The sequence below is a fragment of the Syngnathus acus genome, chromosome 13, assembly GCF_901709675.1.
Source record: "Syngnathus acus chromosome 13, fSynAcu1.2, whole genome shotgun sequence".
Classification (NCBI taxonomy): domain Eukaryota; kingdom Metazoa; phylum Chordata; class Actinopteri; order Syngnathiformes; family Syngnathidae; genus Syngnathus; species Syngnathus acus.
In genome coordinates this window covers 15,264,687-15,287,715 of record NC_051098.1, presented here as the reverse complement: position 1 = coordinate 15,287,715, position 23,029 = coordinate 15,264,687, and the positions used below count along the sequence as shown (strand labels likewise).

General features: G+C 41.9%; 1 protein-coding gene across 1 annotated transcript in view; it reads right to left on the bottom strand.

Annotated features, from left to right (window-relative positions):
• Nucleotides 1-23,029, bottom strand: part of schip1 (schwannomin interacting protein 1) — a 132,544-nt gene that overhangs the window by 81,415 nt on the left and 28,100 nt on the right. Inside the window, exons 6-8 of the mRNA XM_037266893.1 lie at nucleotides 8,010-8,074; nucleotides 7,839-7,910; nucleotides 7,471-7,606 (exon numbers count right to left, since the gene is read on the bottom strand). Coding sequence (XP_037122788.1) covers nucleotides 7,471-7,606; nucleotides 7,839-7,910; nucleotides 8,010-8,074 — 273 coding nt within the window. The remainder of the gene's footprint in view (nucleotides 1-7,470; nucleotides 7,607-7,838; nucleotides 7,911-8,009; nucleotides 8,075-23,029) is intronic.

Here is a 23,029-nt window from a genome sequence, read left to right as displayed (position 1 = left end):
CAACATTATTGAGTAGAATTTAAAGCAAAACAACATAGTACCTTTTACGTCGTTACGTTACGAATAATACCATATTTTGCAAATTGCTAACTGTGTTCCACCTACAAAGCAATTTCCTTGGTCGATAAAAGGGCCAATATTTTTCAAATCATTAGGATGTTTACTATTTCTGTGATGCCCTATTATCATTAGCTAGCGAGCGAGCTAGCACACCCACTAGCTGATATAAGAATCTGAACTGCTTATGAACAAGCCACTGGTGGCCATTTTGCGTTGCCACTAGCACTTAACTCAAATGGAACATTATTAAATATTATAAATCATTATTTTCTGTCCTCAGACTAAAATCTGGAAGAAGCACATTTTATCACTATGAATGTGATTATATTTCTAATTGCTACTCAAAGATTTGTCTGCAGCATGTCAGAATCATGAAACTTGAAAAGAAAGCCAACATACCACCAATACTACATACTGCCATTCAATACTGTACAAATATCCAGAAACCAACTATGATAGATGTATAAATTGAATATATTTACTGTGTCTGAGACACTCGGGTCGTTTTCAGCAGCTTAGCAGCTGTCTGCTGCAGAGAGGAAAAAATCATCTGATGAAATATTTAACCACGCTGTGGGGCGAAACAGCTTGGGCACATTTGCACAGACAATGCAGAGCACTCCAGCAACTTCTCCAGCAAATAAACTATTTATCAAGTAAGATAATCAAAGATGATCATCATGTGGTTAATCTCTCTTCTGACTAACAAAGAAGGAATAAAAACTGACCTTGCGTGGTTAATACATTTTAAAAACTTGAATTATACAACAATGTAACATTATTTTACATATTTTGTGATGAATAAAAAGGTTGCACTCATTAGTCTGTATCAATATTTTTGGACTTTAAAAAAATGAAAACTGAACATTATACAAGAGTGAATAAAATATATTTTTATTTTATATTGACAAATTTCAATTTAGGCATTAAAGCAATAAATTCAATAGATCTTTGAAAATTTGAAAGTTAAATAGTTAATAGTCTCCTATTAACACACTTTAAAAAAAAAATGAGGACGTGAGCAATATGTTGTACCCACACCACATAAATAAAGACCTTTGACAGGATGAAGAATCACAATAACACACCATATGTACACAATTAGCATAAAAAAATCCCAAGAGTACGTGGAAGGACACAATGAATTAATAAAACAAAAAGTAGGACAAAAAGGAAGCTCCGTAGCATTTATTACAAAAGCTACACTTATTAAAGCCACACTAAAAAACATCTCGTCCACTAAAGACTTGTCCACCATTGCGAAGGAAGTTGCACCAGCTACAATACAACAAATGACTCCATTGACCTCCGGAAAGAAAGTCACAGTATGATGAATCCAGAAAAACTACATTGTCTGCAAAGATCTCAGGTGTGAACCTTCCAAAAAATTCTCTCCAGGCCCTCCTATGAACATCCAAACAGAAATGTGCGCCACGGGGCACATCTTTGATGTTCTGCCGAGAACAGAAAGTCAGCGCTTGCTGCATCTCTCGATATATTCAGATACAAGCATTTATGAAGCTCCCCAAGTAATTATCCCGGTTTGAACTATGCCAACTGAAATGCTGTGATTCAACTCACAGACAGAAGAGTAGTTTCTCGAAACACGTACGTGTTCAGTCTATGGGATTACGTTTATGGGTTGAGATGTGTCATCAAAGGACTCAGAAATTGACCAAATCTACTGTTGAAATAAAAAAAAAAAAAAGAGCTGGTCAAGGCGTTCATATCTCAAATCATCAATCCCCTTTCAAATGAATGGTATGTCATTAATCTGTTCCAGCTCCCTCCAAAAATCCACTCAAATTTTTTTCATGTTTAACTTTATGGAAAAAAAACCATTGCGGCCTCATTTTTTTGTTGTTGCTACATTTCAATGCCGCTACTTTTGTGATGTATGACTTGGCCACCTGGGGACAGTATAATACAAACAGCAGGGACACACACTAAGAAGAGTTCACCTTATTTTTATCCAGCCAATGAGTGACAATACAGTACAGTTTCTTTTATGAGTGGACTTTATCTTTTTTTTTTTTTTTAATCAGCTCTCTCATCATCTCCTACACATGACATCATTACGGTGATGGATTTTCTGGGCAAAAGAGTTAGACGGGCAGAAGAGAATTGAAAGCAGGAGGGGTATAAAAAAATAAAATAAAATAAAATAAAAAAGAGGGGGGGAAGCTCTTCTCCATCTTTTCATTCATCACAAATCAGTTTATTTCTCTCTGGAGAGCCAATCACTCAGCGGGATGGAGGATGGCCCCTCTCTCTCTCTCGCTCCTCTTTTTATCTCCTTTCTGTTCAATCGGCTTCCTCCCTTGCTCCCTCGTGGGAATCCTCCACTCTAAATGCCAAACCGATAAAGCAAGAAACAAAAAAGTATCTTCTCCCTAGTTCACCATTTTGATACAAATCACAGCTTAGATGGTTACGAGTGGCGGAGCACTCTCTTTTAGACACACACACATCCATATATTATAAAAGGCAGTCACTGTGCACTGGCAGTGGGCTTGAATAAGCAGCCAGATTGTTTGAGTTGCATAACGGATGAAGTGAAAGGCAGCTGTCGCTATCACAGGAAACTCCGGGAGGTTATGATTTGTTTTCTTCTGATTTTAAGCACACGTTACATCATCAAGACCTCCAGCGCCAGGTTCGCTTGGATTGTATATACACACAGGTATTGTGCATAAAAAGTCTACACACCCCTGTTCAAAGGTAAGGTTTTTGCAAGATAAAAAAAAGAGATACTTTCCACTATTGATGTGACCTATAAAAAAGAGGAGAAATACAAACAAACAAACAAAACTTAACGGTTGTGGTTGCATAAGTGTGAACACCCCCTTCATACTTTGCGATCAGATTCCAACTCATGCTCGATTGCTTATTCCTCTTTTTTGTAATACGATTACCACGTGGAGCAGCACAGAATAATAATCGTTTAAAGAAAAAAAAATCAGACTTTGAGCAAACAAGACCTCCCATAAAACTCAGACACTTTGCACAATGTGGCCAATATTGCCTTGATTAACTGTGCGAGACCCCAATCAATAGATCTCAGACCTGGGATGAATTTTTACGGCATCAATCTGTTGCTTTTTATGTCCGCAGTCTCCCAAATTGGACATAATGCTCAATTATGGCCTTGTTGGCCGGTGACGGCGGGATGAGCGGGATAATGGGCCGCCGCTGTGGAACGTGCAACATCAGAGCCAGCGAACAGTCTGACGTCACCCAGAAACACTTTCATATTTAATTGCCGATGCACGGAATTAAAAAGGCTCAAGGAGAAGGGATGAAAGACCAAATTGTGGCCTTTTAAAGACGGCAAAATGATGATAAAAGCGTATTCTCTTTGAAAGAGGCACCCCGTCGTGGTGCTGATGCGAGAGAAAAACGCCTTGTCACAAGGCTCTTAAAAACGCTTCTTTTGACCATCTTATCGAGGAAAAAAAAAACAGCACGAATGTGTCGGACTCAGAACGATTGTGTTCTGATAGTGTCCCATAAACAAAAAAGAGCATCACCCCCCAGAGAGGCATGACAATCCTTTTTGCTGTGCAGCTTTACTGGATCTGGAACTCCTCCCTGTAGCAGGCTGCCAGTGACTCTACACAAAAGCAGAACAGTGCCCCCTAGTGGATCCTACTGGTAGTACAGCATGAGATAACACTTCCGTCTAAATTTATAAAGCATTTCTCCTCAGGGTGAACAGTAGACTATCTAGACTAGACGAGTTCTTGCTCCCAATATGATATGCACTATTGTTTTTTCCCCCCAATTTAGTAAATAAATAAATAAAAGTCTATATCAGCATTCTCAGACTTCCCTTCCATTTAAGTTCATGGAAGGGTTTATGCACACTTATGAGTTATTGTTGTTGAGTTTAGAGAATATTAAAAACATTACCTAAAATGTCGCCCATAGAGGTTGAATTGAGAATATGGAAATTAGGGTTGTTCGATTCAGATTCCGATCAACAATCACATAGCTCAATGTTGAATGTTTTGAAATGTGTACATCTGCAAGCGGAATAGATTGTATTAAATGTCATCTGTCGCAGTTTTGATGTCAGGTGAGCGGCTGAGTAGGCCTCCAATTCGATCTTATATAACACCTGGGGGTGAGGTGGTTTGAACGTCCACGAGTATCACATCTAATCCAAGGAATCAAACGAATGTCACTCCGTGAGCTCATTCAAGCTTTCAGCGAGTGCGGCGGGTTACGTTCACAAGGGGGCTGAAATTGCACAGTGCATCTTCAGCCGGCGAGGGAAAGGTCACTAATGATTTTGTCCATCAATAACGCTCACGCCGGCGAGTCACTGCAGTCTGCCGCCGCTAGAAGAAGCTAGCATCTGGCACAACTTTATATCTAGGTGAGAGATTACAACAGGAGGGATTATGTTCATTAAAGCTTGAAATCTGCTCGTCCGGCCTTCTCCCGGGGAATAAGAAGCAGCAGTGTCGGCTGTCTCGTCAATCAATTTGCAGTAAGGAAGAAAAAAAGAGATTAAGATTAAACCAGTCCGCCTCCGTGAGTCGTTGGTAAAGTAATTTGACGGAATCCCTAAATCGTCCTACCATTGTATGTGGTATTACTGTAACAGGATCGTAAAAAGCGCCGCACCTTTCTCTCCGCGACGAGTGGGAGGTGAACATTCAATTCCGAAGGCGGACCGTGTATATGCAATTTGCATGATTACCAAATATCATCCAAGTGAAAATGAAGCGGGCTGCCGAATATGCGCGCTCACTCGTACCTTGGCAGGTGGCGCTGTAGTGATTTGGATGTGGGCTTATTCTCCACAATATTAGGTACACCTGCATAAATTAAGAAGATTCACTACAGGCATTATTTGTATATATATAGTAATAATGCTAAAGCTAATGTTAATGTATATATATATATATATATGTATATAAAAATATATATGCTAATGTTAATATAATAGCTAATACTAACACACACACACCTATATATATATATATATATATATATATATATATAAGCGACACGGCAGGCTTCATTACAGTAAACCCAAGAGAGGTGAGCCTGAGGGCTAAAGTCATTCATAGCGTGATAATGCTGAGCCTTTAGTGTAATAACCATTCTGCAGCGCTGACACAATGCGTGACCTTAACCGCATCCCTCCATCCATAGCAATGACAGCTCGTGCAGTGAACACAAAAAGGAAGCTTTTTAGAGAGTTAAATACTTGCAGCTACCCGGTGGCTCGGTAATCTCCTGAAGTTCTAAAAGCTTTGTGTACTGATGAGCCAGAGAAAAAAAAATGGTGGCGGGTTATTCCGGGACAGCTCTGAAGCTAACCTTTAGAAGCAAAAGGCGGCTAAACAACAATCTCGGAGGAGGAAGCCACCGTTTTGTGCACATGTGCTACATTTAAGGACTAACCCCTTTCAACTCCCAGCCCCTTGAGATTCACCAAACTTTACCAAACGCATCTTATCTCTGCTGCCAGACTTCCATAGGCACAAGCAAAAGGAAGATGAGGACAACAATGGACAGACCAGGACGATTGAAGGACATTCAATAAGAGGAATAAGGTTCAAATAAACAAAGAGGAATGCACTTATTGCAATTGTTAATAAAATACACAACGAGATAAATATGGATTAAATCATGTTTGTGCATGTTCAAATGTGACATAATCACCACAACAAATAAATTACGTTAAGAATGGAGAGTGATCAAAACAACTAAAGCTCGCTCTGACTACATGCAGTCAGCGCTGAAGTTCTTAAAGCGCCACATCGCCCTCTAGCGGCCGTAATCCGCTCCAGCAACACAAATCAGCACCACAAAAGTGGACAGCTCCCACCGCTAAAATGCCACAGAAGCAGTTCAAGCGCTTGGCCGTTCCAATTAATGTCGTAATTTAGTCCCCCCCCTCCAAACTAGACTGATTGACGAGCAGTTATAAACACGCATCCATCACGGCGACAGTCTCAAATTGAAGTCATCACATGTTGACATGTTTGTGTGTTGACACGTGATTGCCATGTGTGTGGCTTGATGCCCCCGTACAATACTATGAAACAATAAAATCCTGACAGATGATTCATAACGGCGCATAAAATTTCGAGTTTTGTTAGGCTAGCTTAATGAAAGCTATCATTTCTGCCTGCTTCACCTCGTTGCTATAGAGCGCGAGGATCGATAATAAACAAAGACATCTCCTGTAGAGCATCGCCATGGCGATGAGCCGGCTTTTGGAGCTCGTCAGTGTCACACGTGTTTTATCCCGCCTAAATATTGCATGAGCACAACTTCAATTGTTTTTCTCTATACGGAGCGCGCACACACACACACCCACACACACACACACACACACACACACACACACACACACACACACACCCACACACACACACACACACACACACACACACGGCTCTTCCAAGACGAATGCTGGAGGCTCAAAGGTTACACATGCAATCACGTTCGAGACGGAGACCACATTGCTGCTGTGTCTCGGGAAAATATGACCGTGCGTGTGTGTTTGGGGGTCACGGATGCTCAGTCTATATTTCTATGTTTGTGATGAGCTAAGCATTTCCCAGGGATCCAAAAAACGTGCGACCGTCAGACGACTTAATCATCACGAGAGAGTGAATGAACGCATTTCACAGTCACGTCTCGGCACCCGACCACCTGACCTCCTTTTATCCACTCGATCCAAATCTAATCGTCCCACTCGGCACAGCGGACAAGTGGCGCCTTAATCGTCCTACTCGGCTTTTCTTTGGAGTGACACAGCGGACAAGTGGCGCCTTAAGATGGAAAATAAGACATCTGCGAGACTTAACCCGCCTGTCGACTGGTGTCTCGGAGATTAGGTGGGGAGTGAACACACAAATTCGGTGTTTGAGGAAGGTGGGGGGGGGGATGTCTGCACACTGAAGGTGTTAGCGAAGATATACTGCCACCTACTGGACAGGAAGGGGAGCACAGAAGTCAACTTTCACCAGCACGCCATCTTGGCAAGCATAAACATCCCAAAACGTGCACCAGCACATCCAGAAGCAATTATCCTCTTCATGAAATTCAACTCTCACTCAAAATTCAGGATGCATCTTCTGCATCTTTCCAATTCAAGCACTTTCATTTTCATTCAATATTTTGAAAATAATTATCACTATTATAATTATTATTATAATATGATCATTATTTGCTATTTATTTATATGATTATTTTTATTATTTTCTTACATTATTATTATTATTTTTTAATTTAATCTATGTGGTAGTAGTAATAGAGTCAAATAGTGTGATTGCTGTTTATCCATAATTCAATCCAAAAGTATTCAATCATAAAGGATTTAACCCAAAGCCAGATGAAAAGAAGCTTCTTCACGAATGCCGCCAGCAGCAACGCACGACTCACCGGGGTGCTGCCATCAGAGAGGGTGGCCATGCTGATGGACATGCTCATCTTGTCCGACGAAGACAGCGAGGACGGGGAGGGGCTCCTCTTGTCCGCTTCTTGTCTCTGGAGGAAGTCACGCCAGGCGCGTTGGATACTAAACACAAACGCAAGCACAGCTAAGAAACTGCAATTTTCCCTCCACTAAATCCACATTGCTACCTATTCGTGTCACATTACTACCTGGGCCTTTTTTTTTTTTTTATCTCTTCCAAAATCATCCGTCAACTTGTCAGCTTTATGTCGTCTGGCCTTGAGTAAATCACGGCAAGAAAGTTTGAAGCGTTGCCGTTACAAGTTTTTTTCACGGCGACATTTAAAACACTCACATCAAAACTTTGGTCTCAAAGGGCGGCACGTTCATGTTGATGTTGTCGTCTTGGTCCACCAGCAGGTCCTCGCTGGGGGAGAAGAGGACACATAAGTTTAAACGCAACAAATGGTACGAGGAGCTTTTTTATTTGATTATTTTGGGATATTGCTGGGCGCCGTCCACTCACGTCTGCAGCTGGAACCTGCCGCCATTTGTTTGCTTGAAGCCACTCTGGAGACTCTTGAGCTGCTCCTGCGTGACACGCAAAAACATTGTTTTCCTGATCATTTTTTTTTAAATCTAGACAATGAGATAGTCACCAAAATAACTTCCACCTTCTCACTCTCTCGCCTGGCTTGGATCTCTCGCCCCCTCCCCTCCCTTCCCATTCGGCTCCCGTCCTAATGAGGACAAGGCTGCCTCGACATAATTGAGCAGACTAATTCAATTACGAGGGAGCAACAAAGTTTAAGTGGAGCGGTTCTTCCTTGACGAGCCAAAGGGGGTTCAAGCGAGGCCGCCAGACGAGCGGCTGGAGCGCACCGCTGCCCCTGCGCGCTTCCACATTAACGGGGACCATGTGCCATTACTGTACGGGGGAGACGAGCCCATCAAGGCGCTCAGAGATATTGTAGCTTTGAATTGCCAAAACGGACCGTGTGTGTAGTGCTTATTTGGTATTTCATGCGTATTTTTGATATAATATCTGAACAGTCGAATGCATTTTGTAGTAGGGGAGGTGGGGGTCACAAAATTAGGTACAGTTGCCTTCACAAAGATAATAGTTGCATTTTTAACATCAGCCACAAACTGTACAATATTGGGATGAAGTTTTATTAAATCTGCAATGCATCATTGGAAAATGTGTTTTTACCTTCCAGGTCCTCTCTCAATCGATTTAAAGTAAGTTTTTAGAACGCAGCACTAACAGGATATATTTGAAATAATGTTGACTTGATCACATTTATGGGAGTTTGTATGATGTCAAAAATAATAACGAAAGCACCTCACATATATAGATTAAAAAATATAAAAAAGTTAAAAATACAAAACATAAAAAAAATATATGAAAATTAGAAATCTGCTCAAATTTCTTTTTGTTTTGTTGCAATTAAGCTGTAAACATTTAAATAACACAAAATAATTAAATAAACCTTGTGCAGTGGCTCCAAATATCTAATGCAAGTTTAATGTTGACAAATTGCCTTCTCTGCATATTGTAACAAATCAAGGTCTACCTGCACCACTTAGAATCACAACCAATGCAAACTCCAAGCACAAGAATAAACAAAACGGTGACCTCATCCCTTATTCATTAGCGGCAACGATATTTCAACCGGAGCATTAATGATTATTCCGCTAACCAGAACTCCTAATGTCCCCTCATTTCCTCAAATTGAAAGTCAGGGGATTATTTTGGCTATTGGGTGCAGCCAGTGCTGCTTTTCTCATTACGTGGCCTCCCACAAGGAACAAGTCGCTCATTAGATCGAATCAAGCGCCGTGATTAGTGATCAATGACGGCGTCAATGTGCTGTTTTATTCTTTAAGTGCGGCTGTCTGATGAAAAGAGCAAACCGGAGGATAAAGCAACGAGGATGAATCTCCAGCCGGAGATTCGAACCTTTCTATGATCTCGTCGCTATGGCTTTGTTTCTCTCCAACAAAGCCTTCTGCCTTTCTCTCGGCCTCGCCCCGAAAACGCAGCTGTCGCTCTTGTTTTAAGTGCACCGGTCTCCGTCAGACGCGTTCAGTCAGACACGCGGCGCTTTCAAATGTGCCGTGTGGGAATTCGCGGCAAAGCGGAGAGGATTAAAAACAAACAGGAAAAGGAGCATCAACGAGTCTAAAAATATCTAAAGAGATGCACAAGTTGTACAGAAGTGTGTGTTCGTGTGTGTGAGACAGAGCTATGTGGTTTACTCTAAAGTGAGTGTTAAGGGGTTAAGCGTTTACCGAGATAAGCTTTGAGCAAGGGGCTAGGAAATGTATGTGTCAGTCCATTTCCTTTTACGTTGGTGTGCGTGTGTGTGTTTGAGCAATTCAGAGTGAGAGAGAGGGCATGAAAGCCATACGATAGCGAGAGATAGCTTGTGAGATAAAGTGAGAAATACTATATAGCGAGAGAGAAAGATAAAAATACAAAGTTGGTGTGAAGGAATGAAGGAAGGAAGGAAGGAAAGAAAAAAGGAAGGAAGGAAGGAGGGAAGGGAAGGAAAGGAAGGAAGGAAGGAAGGAAGGAAGGAAGGAAGGAAGGAAGGAAGGAAGGAAGGAAGGAAGGAAGGAAGGAAGGAAGGAAGGAAGGAAGGAAGGAAGGAAGGACAGATAGACTGAGAGATAGATAGATAGATAGATAGATAGATAGATAGATAGATAGATAGATAGATAGATAGATAGATAGATAGATAGATAGATAGATAGATAGATAGATAGATAGATAGATAGATAGATAGATAGATAGATAGATAAACAATACAAACAATCTGTGTGAATAAGCCAATCATTTTCAGCTATTTTTGTTTCTAGTTTCGCGCCTGCGAATCGACCAAGCGCGGCTGCGAGCGTGTGCTTGCCAAACAGAAAATCCTAGCGCCGATATCCCGGGCGCAATATTCGCCACTTAAGGAAAAGCCTGACTTCAGCAGGACAATTTAGAGCGACTCCATCGCATCGATTTCAATATCTGCAGCGCTCCACGTTGTGTAATTACTTCGGATGGAAAGGAAACGTTAGCGCGCTTGCCATTTTGGACGAGATGCTGCCGTCCGACATGGCGTAAGTCCGCACACCTGTGTCTATGCACACCTGTGCCAAAGTGGACCCTCTCGAGTGAAACCCCCCTCGACCCCAAAAAAAGTAACATCTCATAAACTAAACACTTGCATAATTTAGAGGCAACGCTGACAGAAAATCGATAGTCATTTTGGACTTTGGCAGTGCCAAGCAGGCGTGTATTGATTGTTGTGTGGATATGCGTGTGTGTGTGTGTGTGTGTGTGTGCGTGCGTGTGTGTTGGCACGCGTGTTATTGGACTTATGGTCGAGTCGTTGCGGATTGTAGGGAAAGGGTCTGGGATGGCGGGAGAAGAGCAACTCTGACGGAGGAGAGACCTTGAACCCCGACGAACGTAAACAAGCAGAGAGGAGATAGCGCTAACACGCTAACATGCTAACACTCCTAACTTGATTCACGGTGTGAGCGGATACAAAAGCCGACATGTGATTCTCAGTGAGGGCGAGTAAATGGAAAAAGGTGGCAAAAGTACTCATTAATAGAATGGGGGAAAAAAAAAAATCAAACAGTTTTTGTCACTGGCGAATTGCAGCGACAGTACGAGTATTCGAGACCGATGTGAAATAAAAGCGCATAGAAGCCGGATTGAAGGTGAAAGGTCAAAAGCGAAGCCCCCCGCTGCTGCTATTGCGCTTTCATATGCTGCCTGACGGCAGCACATTCATTTCAAGGACCTGCAGCTGCAAGTGAGCCATGAATAGAAGCTTGCCAGTGCAGGTGCGAAATGACGTTCACACACGAAAAATGTGATATTTCCGCGACAAAACGCAATGTGGCACGCGCATATAATTCCTCAAATAATGGCCCCAGGGTGCTGCTGCTATTTTTACTCAGCGGATGACAACAGACTTTATTTGTATACAGTAAACGTGGGAATGGCTTGAGTAATATTTAAAAAAAATATTAATAAAATATGAAAAATAAATCAAATATTTAAAATTTGCCTCTATTTATAGTTTAATATTTATTAAATATACAGCAAAAGATGCCCAGAAAACAATTTAATATCATTTAAAAATTAGCTTACAACATTGCTTTCTACTTTCCTATTCAGCCAGCACATTAGCGCCATCTTGTGGCACCTTGGGGGATTACTGGGGCCTATGTTGCTGCCCATCCAAGACATCAACCTAAAAAAAATGTTTTAATCCATTCCACGACACAAGGGGACCCTGTCCTGAAGCAAAAAAGAAACAAACAAAAAAAAAATATTACGAGTTAATAGCTGCCCTTTGTAGACTATATATTTTTTAATTTGCCGGCAAAGCTAATACGATCTCTTCACTTTTTATACTGCTTATTGTTTTTATATTGACTTTGCAGTGCCGTGGGTTATTTTTACGGCCACCCGCTATTGCCCGTGTCGTTCTTCACTGTCATACGTTACTCTTTCCTCGTAATAGAATCTTTAGAGCCGTGTCTGCTTATCCCATTTTCTATGATAAGATAATAAAAAATAATATGTTTCCATACGATCGTGCTTTTCTTCTATTAGGATCAATAAATCTCACAATTTGACCCAGTATTGCGATGGTCCTTGCTGATTTAAAAATAAATAAATAAATAAAATGGACAGCAGTGAGAGTGATAATGAAAAGCACGTAACACAAATCCTTCTCAAACATGTCAAATATGACACTGCTCAGAAAAACAACTCATCATTCCTGACATTTGACTGACAGCTCTCGCTCCACCTGCCTCCACGTTATTTCTCCCTCTGATAAATTGGTATCGGTGTATTAGTATCGGTCACACATCCACGTCAGAGTTTAAAACTACCGTTTAGCACTTCCTTGTTGCCGGTGAGAATGAAGCACGTGCGGAGGTATCAGAAGAAGTCTTTCGGGCCAGAAGAAATTAAATTGGACCAAGGCCAGCCGTCCGGCCCGAGAAACGAAGAAACAAGAGAAATGGCCCGCCTGGCAAATGGCCTTCATCTCGGCCCGTATTCGGAGTGTAAATCAGTCCATCGCACCTTAAGACCCATCGGCCCGCACACGCGCCGATGATTTAAATAGCTGTGCCGCTCCTCGAAATGTCCCTTAACTCAGCCGAGGGGAGCAGAATGACAGACAAAGAGAGAAGACAAATGCACAGGAAGACAAATGTCGAAAAACACAAAGTCATCTTCAAGTTGAGCTCATTTTCAACTCTGTCGCCATCTCTTTAGAAACAAACAGTTTTCCACTTTTGAGATTTTTTATTTTTTTTTGCTCCACTTGGCTCCGCTCGTCAATACTTGATGAGCTTCCCGACGGGAGGCGCTGGCAACAAAACCCGAGCCAGCACGGGCTCGGGTCGCCATCCAGCGCCGCAGCACATTGGCCAGCTGTGTTTGTTTGCCTGATGAACGCAATTAGTTTTGCGATACACACACAAAAACACACACTCGGGCTGCCCACTTTTTTTTTTTTTTAAGTATAGACAACCTAAATTAATGAATTCGAACTGCTGCCCACCAAAAAAAAAAAAAACAACCCTTTAAAGGTGAATCAATGCAACTCAATGACGTTTGCGTTCTATTTTTACTGCACTTGAAGCTGGCAAAGAGCAATGAAGCAAAAGTTCAAAAACGACATGCAAAGAGGCCATTACGTCGGCCGTGGCTTTTAAGAGGTTTAAGGCAATGACCATATAATTGCAAAGTCCTTCTCCTCCAGTTGCAGTCAAAGTGGGACAGTTCCTCATCCCCCTCACTCTTATTAAAAAACAAAAACACAAAAGAATAAGCAGTTTTTGTTGGAAGCTCGTGCATTGCTTCAATTGTCACGGTTTCAAATCCCCATAAAATAAAATAAAAGCTGTTCAAAAGTATTCAACGTGTGCCAAGCAAAACGAGCATTTCCAAACAGATGCAGTTGAATATTAAAAATGATCGCCGGCCAGATGTTACTGGGTGGAAGTACGAGGCTCGCTTGTATGTTTTGAAATTCTGCTAAGAAGGAAAAATTGATTTGCATTTAGTTTGAAAGAGCAGAACTTATGAAAAAAGAATATAATTCAGTTTTTATTTGACCAATTCAAAAAGGAGCACTATTATTTTGGTTGTGAGACTCGGATCCATTATGATGTGCTGGAAAATTCTGAGATAAATATATATTAAAAAAAAAATTAAACCTTAGAATTTTTATATAAAATAATTGGTTTGAGTTAGTCTAGTGAGAGAAGAGCACATAAACAATAATAAATAATAAATCTGTTTATCAAAAATAGCAAATTGTTTATATGTGATTAAATAAAAAAAAAAAAAATAGCACTATTATTTTGGTGGTCATTACTTTTGGTTGTCAATAAAAACATCACAGTGACTCACTGATTATTTTAACAATCTATTTCTAAATATGATCTTGAGAGAAGTAAAAATTATGTTGTACAAACAAACTGATGTTTTTAAAAAATAGGAGCGTCTTTCTAACTTTGTCCAAGCATTTAAAAATATGCCAATAAAACAAATCATCATTTTTTTAACGATGAAAATGTGGACAAACGTTGTCTTGAACATTAACAGAATACATTTAAGTTCCTCCAAGTAGACTAAAGCGACAAACATCAACCTAAGAAACAACAACAGCTGTTCCAAAACCCCTGATGGGAGAAGCTCAAAACCAAACATCTGTTTATAGAGCGTGGCAAGTACTTTGAACCCGCTGCCCTATACACTATATGAAGTCGAAAAACTTCACATCAGAAAAGAACAACAAAAGCAATTAGCAACATAAACAATGGAGGCCTATTCAAACGTCGTGAATTACTCGGGGCCATTTGGACCATCACCAGGTAATCCGGCATAATTACGGGCTCGACCTTGAGGCCGGCAGTGGGTCCAGTCGCCTCGCAGCCAAAAATCTGTCACAAAGGCGCTCTTCCACTGATGCTAACCTAACTGGTTTCACACAGCATCGCACCATCTGGCCTGCAAAAAAACAAAAACAAATTCTGCCTTTCATGCCCTCCACACATACATGCAGGCGTGTTGCAGGCAGGCTCCCGAGGGTGCCCGGCTCCAGCCGGCGCCATCGCTGCCATCTCGGCTCTTTTCTGCCACGGGGCCTCAAAGTCTCTCAGTGGGCTCCGATATGTGTTTGTGTGCGGCGCTGATAGCACACGCTACAGACAGGTTGTCTTATCTGTCGTCGACCCTGGCCACACTTTGGCTTTGTGCGAGCAGGCGAAAAAAAATGCAATTTTTGGATTTTTGGAGAAAATACATGATCTCAGAATGCACAAAATGATTTATGCAATTACAATTGGCAAATTTCTCTTCCACTTATTCGAATCGTTTTTGAAATGCCAGAAACAAAACAAAAAATGTCGAACGTCCTATCAGACAGTTGTACTATCTTGGTTTTCCTTTTTAATCACTTCACTGGTCCTTTTATATCAAACAAATTATTTTAGGTGCATTACCTGACATGTTTCGGCGGGTACTTACGCCTTCATCCGTCCTATCAGACATCCATCAAGATAAATTTAGTCATCCGATTAATGCATCCGTCCATCTTTCCGTCCGTCCGCAAAATCGCCGCGAGCAACAGTAGTTTTAATTGGCCAATTATGGAGTCTTGGAAATTGCTTCAAGCGAGTCTCATAAATGATCTACACCGTCCATATGACATAATTATACTAAAAACCTGTTAATAAAATGCACCATAATTATAAAACGGCATTGATGTATGTATGCTGTCAAGTTGACATCAGCTGAATGTCAGCCAAATGTAAATGCATATTTAAGCCATACATATGCTGGTTGTCAAGGCAACTGCGGCGATCATATGTAAGGTGTCATCTGATGGAGACATTAAACTACGACCCAGCTGCTGAGCGAGTCCACGTGTGTTGCGTAGATAAACGCAGCGAAAAATGTTCCAATCAGCATATTTTTACCGGAGATGATACCCAAGAAACACGTGGAACTTTTTTTTTTTTTTTTTGTATGTCGTTAGCACTTGCAGCTTTCCCCGGTGGGTCGTAATCAGAGAGCTGTAAAGGCGGCTGTTAATATGCCAGAACAAACACACAATAAAGCAGCCGCTTTTACAACGCCGCTCAATAGTGGCGGCCCAGCAACAACTCACAACTGTACTATTGAGTGGTGGGCAGTTTGGGGGGGGGGGATAGATACATATATATGCTGAAGAGCCGAAAGTAAATGCATGCAACTATAAAATGTGTTTTATTAGGCATTATGGTCAAATGTAGACATCGGCATTGTTGCTTAATAAGATTGTAAAGGCAGCGGTGGGGTCGGTTATAAAAGACGTGCAGACTAAGGACTATGAAGTCCCTCGGGGTCTTTTAGTTTGGCTGATATGATCCAATTTGGAGCTTTTTATTTTGCGGCCAAACAAATTTTGCTGATGTAGTCAAACGATGTGTCACTTTCGGACTCCCTAGGGTGTATTATTCATAGTGGGGGGGAGAAAAAAAGTGAGGAGTTATTGAACTTCTTTCAAAGCATGGAGCACTTTGTAGTGACTTTGATTTTACTATTTTTTTTTAATGTATTATTTAAATCAAAATTTTATTATTTAAATTTTTATTATTTGTATTTATTTATTTTTTATTTTTATTGCGCTTGGATTCAATTGTGAAAAATTGATGACATTACTGCCCTTGTCAAAAAAAGCCAAATCACGCACGGATTTGCATCCGAGGTCTTGTGACATCACACCAAAAATGACTTCAGGGGGATTTAACTTTGGAGGTTCCATTTTACGTCCGCCAGTGGAGCTTTCGCAGCGTGCACGGCGCCCCCGTGACTACTAAACGTAATGTCGGAGCCGGGCGGTATATCCCTTTAAAGGTACGCTAAGTACAAGCCCATCATGACTTGGCGCTTGGGCGGCCTAATAGCCGCCACACAAGTGACAAATAAAGGAGCCCGGTTGTTTACAAGGTTGCGGATCCACACGGATGCGCGCTTGTATAAAGAATCATGGCCCCGCGCTTGAACTCCCAGTTAAGGAGACTGTCCATTAGCATTGGACCGAGCGAGCTCTGTTTCAGGCTTAATGAAGTAGAGCGGCGTGGAAAAAAGAGGAGGGCTGATGAATGGCGGAGAACGAGTCATAGGAACGTGACAAACTAAGAAAGAGTGAGGGTGATTTGATTTCAATGTCTTAGCACAGCCATGGGGGAACTTCAGAGCTCAAATGGCACATTAGGCACAAAAAGGGAAAAACTCCTTTTACTGGGAAGTATATAAAAAAAAAAAATGGTGGACATTTATTCAATTTCTCCGATTGAACTGTCTGAGAAGAATTGTGAAATCGAATCGCATATTCTGCTTTTCTACTAAAACCAAACATTCTCTCTTTCCCTTTTCAAATACTTCCGAAGGCTCATGTTCTGCGCCTGCTGCTAAATGCTAGCCAAAGCCCGGCGTGACTCTCCTCGGCTCAGCGGGAAATGATTAAAGTCACAGTCTGGTCTGCCGGTGGCACTCGGGTGGAACCACTCAGCAGCGGTGCTGGGCCTCTTAAAAAGTCTAAGCTCACACACACGAGGAAAATGTAGTCAGTCACCTGTGCAGGGTCATGCGCCGAAGCAGCGGCGGGGAAGGCCAGGAAGGAGAGGGAGGCGTGCGGGCGGCACGGGTGTTCATTAAAGGCCATTTACAGGGAGAAACAAGGTCGTAAAGGCAATTAATCTGGCCATAAACAAGCCGTCACGCCTGTCCGACCGACGCAGCCGCCAGCGAGCATGACAACGGCATCCTGGGAGGAAGAACGAGATGAAACTCTTGTTTCTCCTGGCTCAACTCCTCATTATCTTTCTGCATGGTGCTCGCTGATAAATCCAAAAGATAGCAACACTTTTGCTCTGCCTTTAATCCAGAACGTGCTATCTTCAACCCGCAGTGGTAGATGGATGTTGAGTAATAAAGGCTTTGGTGGGCCCAATGCAGACTGGAGGCAGATTTTGATTCAATGCAAATGAGTTTGCCCCCCGAAGGAAGAAAAAAAAATTATTATTACTATATATTATTATTTATTTTATTTCTATTTATTTTATTTTTGACTGACACTGACAGCAGAGGTATGACTGAGATTCTTTTTTTTGGTTATGTATATTGAAAAAAAGGAAAAAAGCTTTGTCACTTTTGATTGAAATTGTTTTTCTCTCCTCTCTAGTGGGATAACTCATCTTCATTTTCCCCTTACAATTTTTTTTTTAGAGGAAAAAAACATTATCCAAAGTGATTTAAATCTTTTGTTTCCCCAGTTGACATTTCTATGAAATCCATGCATGTGCTTCATTTCCCACTTGCGCTTTAATTATTCGGTGCCGCACCGATGATTGCAGATAATGAGTCGCATGCCTTCCCCCTATTGCGTAATAACCACAGTACTGCAATTGCCTGCGCTAAGAAGTAGTCAGCGGGAGTAGTAGCGGGATTGTGTGTGTGTGTGCCATATTGCCCGCAGCGACACTTTAACCAGATGCATCAGTAATGGAGGAGAAGGTGCAACAATGCTGAGGAGACACAATATCATTCCTGAGCTATTGGCTATGAAAGGATGCGTGGAGACAAATCACAAAGACATTCAAGGACAGGTGGAGGGAAGAAAAGAAAAAAAGTCTATTGTCAGACCGTACAAAAATAGTCAACTCCACCAGAGGTCAAGAATAGAATATAAAGACAAGGCCAAGGCTCCCACAGCTCCACTTTTCCGTTACATCCAATTATCTTTTGTTAAAAACATTCTTGGCCATTATTTCGGGGAAGCGTGACATTATCGAGCGTCGGGGAACCCTGAAAGTATTAACGTGGTCCCGCTGCGCCTTTTAAACAATAACTCTGCCCTTCAGGGGGAAAAGAAATGCACGTTAATAAAAATATGATCATTTAGCACAAGGCATGAGCAGGCGATGGAGTGGATGAAGGTTAGATTAAAAACATCCTCACAAGGTAGGAAGAGTTGGAAAGTTTGCCAACTGGCATTTAAATCGACGGTGAGCTACTTTCTGTGTGCACTTTGGCCACTAGGGGGCAGTATAGTCCGTTTTTTGCAGAGGATAAAGAATATATGCTTGTGAATTTTTTTATACCGTGTGCCTAAGCATTGCTGTTACGGCTAAAAAAATGTTGGCCAATACTTTGCAAAGAGCAAAGTTATTAGTTTCTCTGACAAGTGTGTGTTTGCGTAACAAGTTAGCGTGAGCGCCCCCACACATGAGCAATTAATGTTAGGTGGTATCACGCTTGGGTCAAGGATAATTCCCTTTGCAGCGGCGCATCTGTCTCTCGAGCAGAAACCCGTGCTTCAATTAAAGCGTGAGCATTTGGAGCTGAGCCTCCAGAGCCTTAAGTGCATGTCATAAAGACAGAAGAGACCGGCCGCTCATGTCCTGACACTTAAGTGATGGATGAGAGGAATAACTCAGCAGAAATAGCAACGCCCAGCGAGTCGTCTGCTTGGATAAAGTGACAACTTAGACACACTTGGGTGCGTAAATATGATCGTGAACAGACTTAACAGTAGACGAGAACAGGCTGAAGAAGTCGTGAATGTGGCGGCCATCTTGACTTTCCCATTAAAAGCAATATATGGACATACAGTACGGTGGCGGCCGTGTTAGCGTGGACGTTAGCTTAGCATTGCCGTATCGATCGGTTCATAAGTACGAATGCTTTTTTAGTTTCAAGTTTCTTTATATTTATTAATAATTCATATGTACTGTACTGGCCAATGTACGTGCTCATTAACTTAAATATACCGTATTTTCCGGACTATAAGGCGCACCGGACTATAAGGCGCACCTTCAATGAATGGCCCATTTTAAAACTTTGTCCTTATATAAGGCGCACCGGACTATAAGGCGCACCATTAATGCATCATGTCAGATTTTTAATCCAAATCAAATCATTCTCCATTTTATCTTTTTTATTTCAACTTCAGATGCAACAAATCACAAAATAATGATCCATAGTCTTTTTGATTCATGATTCATTTACTTATGATTGATTTCATGACATAATGCTTCGGGCCAGTTTAAATTTAGGAATTTGGTCCATATATAAGGCGCACCGGACTATAAGGCGCACTGTCGGCTTTTGAGAAAATTTTAGGTTTTTAGGTGCGCCTTATAGTCCGGAAAATACGGTACTTAAATAACTTAATATATAAGTTGCTTCCTGTTAAGAACACCAGGTTGCAGTTTTTTCTCTTACAATGAGTTAATAGGTGTGCAAGGTTCAATCAACCAAATGCACGATTTCTTTCTTTTTCAATTTCTCCATTGAGCAGTTAAGTGAGGAGAGAAATACTTTCTATGCAGGTGTGTGTGTGCTATTCATCAAACAGAGCCCACCTGAAGCTTTGAGTGACAGATACATGGGTAACTGTCACTGGCTCACAGCTGATGAATATTCACAGTAATCTTGCTGCATTATTTACCGTGCACCCACACACACACTCGACCTGACAAGCATCAGCCCAAAGGGGTGACCTTGACGTAAAAACGCACTTTAACGACTGTAAATTTCCTTCCCTGTCAATGTTCACCACGTCCAGTTCTCTTCGATTAGGGATATATCACTTAGGTGTCTCAAAAATAGCTTGCAAGCATGTGTGTATGAATGCATGCATGTGCTTTACAGTAAGGCTCTGGAGAGCAGTCGAAGAGGCAGCAAGTTCCTTCTAACTTCTGAATAAAACATTCCATTTGTAGCCAACAGAGGCGCGCCATAAATCACCTTCCCCGCAACCCGCCGAGCGCGGGGATGAGATGGGGCGTACGTGTTGCAAGCAGAAAGAGATGCAAGCAGGGCTTGTAATAGTGAAAGATGTTTGAAGAGGGAGTGAAATGAACAAGATGGAGAGCGGAAATCAAACGTGGTGAGACGTAGGAATTTCTGGGACTTGCACAAACAGACGTAGCGGTATTTGGCACATAGCCTCTAGGCTGACAGCTCCGCGCAATGTGTCACAATAGTGGAAGCGATTCAATAAATTCTAAAGAAGTCAAGATGGGCTCAGTTTGATGTGACGTATGTATTTACAAACAAATCATTGAGCGGCTGCTTAGCGCATTGCTAATTTGACAAGCTAATACAGCTAATATGCGTCTAGAAATCATAGTTAACATAGAAATCTACAGTTTCACTCAAATTGGACTCAACAACAGTCGCAGAAGATCCAAATCAAAGAAACAGCTAGCTATCGTGTACCTAGCATGAAAAGCTAACAAAGCATTCGAAATTTTCACTCAGTGCTTCTTCTTGTCAAACGGTGCAAGCAAAGACACCAAAATATTGGCCATTAGTTAATTTTGTTTTGATGTTCTTTGTGAGTTAGGGGCCACTTTTTATTAGCCCTTCTAAAAAGATGTCAATACTCTCAACTACGCGACAGCTAGCAAGGACACGGCGCATTTGAAAAATGTAATTAGCAGTTTCCACAATGAACCTGGGATCTGTCCGTGACACATTTGTGCGCTAGGAAATGCAACATTGGTGTGCAGCTGGTGCAGGGCATCCAGCCCAGTCCTACTTGGTCCAAAACCAGACCTCGGTTTCAGTCCAAATTGTGTTGGCAATGGGGCAAAAAGGGCAAAGGCATTTTTCAGGAGTTCTTCTAAATAAATATCTGGTGCTTTCCAGGGTTTCAAAGGTCAACGGAAATGAGCGATGGTAGTTTGACGTGTTGTTTGACTGATAATTCCAGGTCGGACTGCAGCTGATGAATTGCCCACCAAGCACGCGTATGGTTTTACGGCAGCAGGTCTGCTATGGAGTCAACGAGACAGTTAAAAGGCCCTCTTGCCGCTTTGAGGCGGAGAGAAGTCGACATATTTATCTATGTTTGAAGTTATGCTGCCTATGCGCAATGACCACGGTGGGAGTAAGTGGGACATAAGTCATAAAATGTTGCTCAAAGCAGAACGAGGACAGCGAATCGCAGGAGGGGTCCACGCGCCGCAAAGGAACACAGCAGCGTAGCCCGTTAGCCACAGAATTTAGTGGGCCAAAGTTGCCAGCGGAACTTTTTGCTAGCAGGAGGGGGGGGGGGTTATTTAAAAGTTGTTTTTTCCGCCGAGGGCGGCATATGGAAACTTTGTTATAGCCCAACATTTGTTTGGCAAACAAATAAAGTCAATCCAAAGTAGGTCAAGACCAAGGTGTTTTTTTTATATTATTTTTTAAATCCATTCGTGCTATTCACACCCGCTAAAGTGTTTCAGGTTCCGCTAATAGCTTGGCCCGCAAATTTACAGCCAGCACATGCGCTTGCATTTAGCCGGCGCGCCGTATATCAACGTGCTCCCAACGAGAACGGACGCGGGCGCAAAGCGCTGGATAATAAATTCCCGCTCTGGAGTTGGATGCTGGCATGAAACTGAATAAAAGACAGCTCCTTGTCTTTTATATTTGTTTAGTTTTAATGGAGCGCATATTTACTACTTCCACGGTCACAGTACGCCCCCCGCGTGGAATTTATAAGTTCACACTTATTCCACTTGCTTAAAAGCTGAGTGAAGCATCTTGTGCCGCATTCTTCTTTTGTCTTATTTACCTGACGCTACGTGCCTAGCAGACAAATAGGCGGCAAGTTTAAAGGGGGGCGGCTAACAGCTGGTAGCGGCTCACAGTGCAAACAGGCGCATACGTTCGGTACGAGCGAGCGAGCCGGCATTGAAACACAGAGAGGGGGGGAAAAAAAACACACATTACGGGCATGTTGCAGGGGTAATGGACTCGGTAATTGCTTAGCAACAGGCAACCTGTCTAGCGAGGTATCCACCGCAGGTCGGCTTGTGTGCGCGCAAGACACACACTCGCACACCCGGGCAACAACATTTATGTTTTCACTTTGCCCATCTCGCCGAGTCTCCCCTGCTGCTTGCGCTGCCCCGCTGATCGCGTTTGTGTCAGATCCATCACAACACCTCTAAGCCTCACCGACAGCTAGTGTGCGGCAATAGACACTCGACGAAGAAGAGGAGGGTGATGATGATGTGCGAGAGAAAAAGAAATGTCGCAGAGTCTTGAATCACCTTAAAAAATCGAATTGATTCATGATTTTTAGGATGTGTTTTTCAGATTATGCAAAACTGGCTTTTTATTGCGTGTCGACAAATAATTGCTGCCTAAAGATCAAAGTTATGTTTGAGCAAGGCCTTGGGCGATTCCTGGACAAATTTGCATATTAGCTATCCTGACCCAAAGTTTGACTAACCCAAATTTTAAAACCTAACCCTTGACACAGTGAGGCTCACGAATATAATTTAGGTACTATCTGGAAACTCAAATCTAAGAATGCTTTGAAGACGCACACAAAAAAAAAAAATCAAATGAAAATAAATTGTAATTTTAAATTGTAAATAATTTCCAAAAAATAAAAATAAAAAAGAAATAAAAAGACATCTTTGTCAACTGATCCAAAAATACGTCCTCCAAGAAGACAGCCC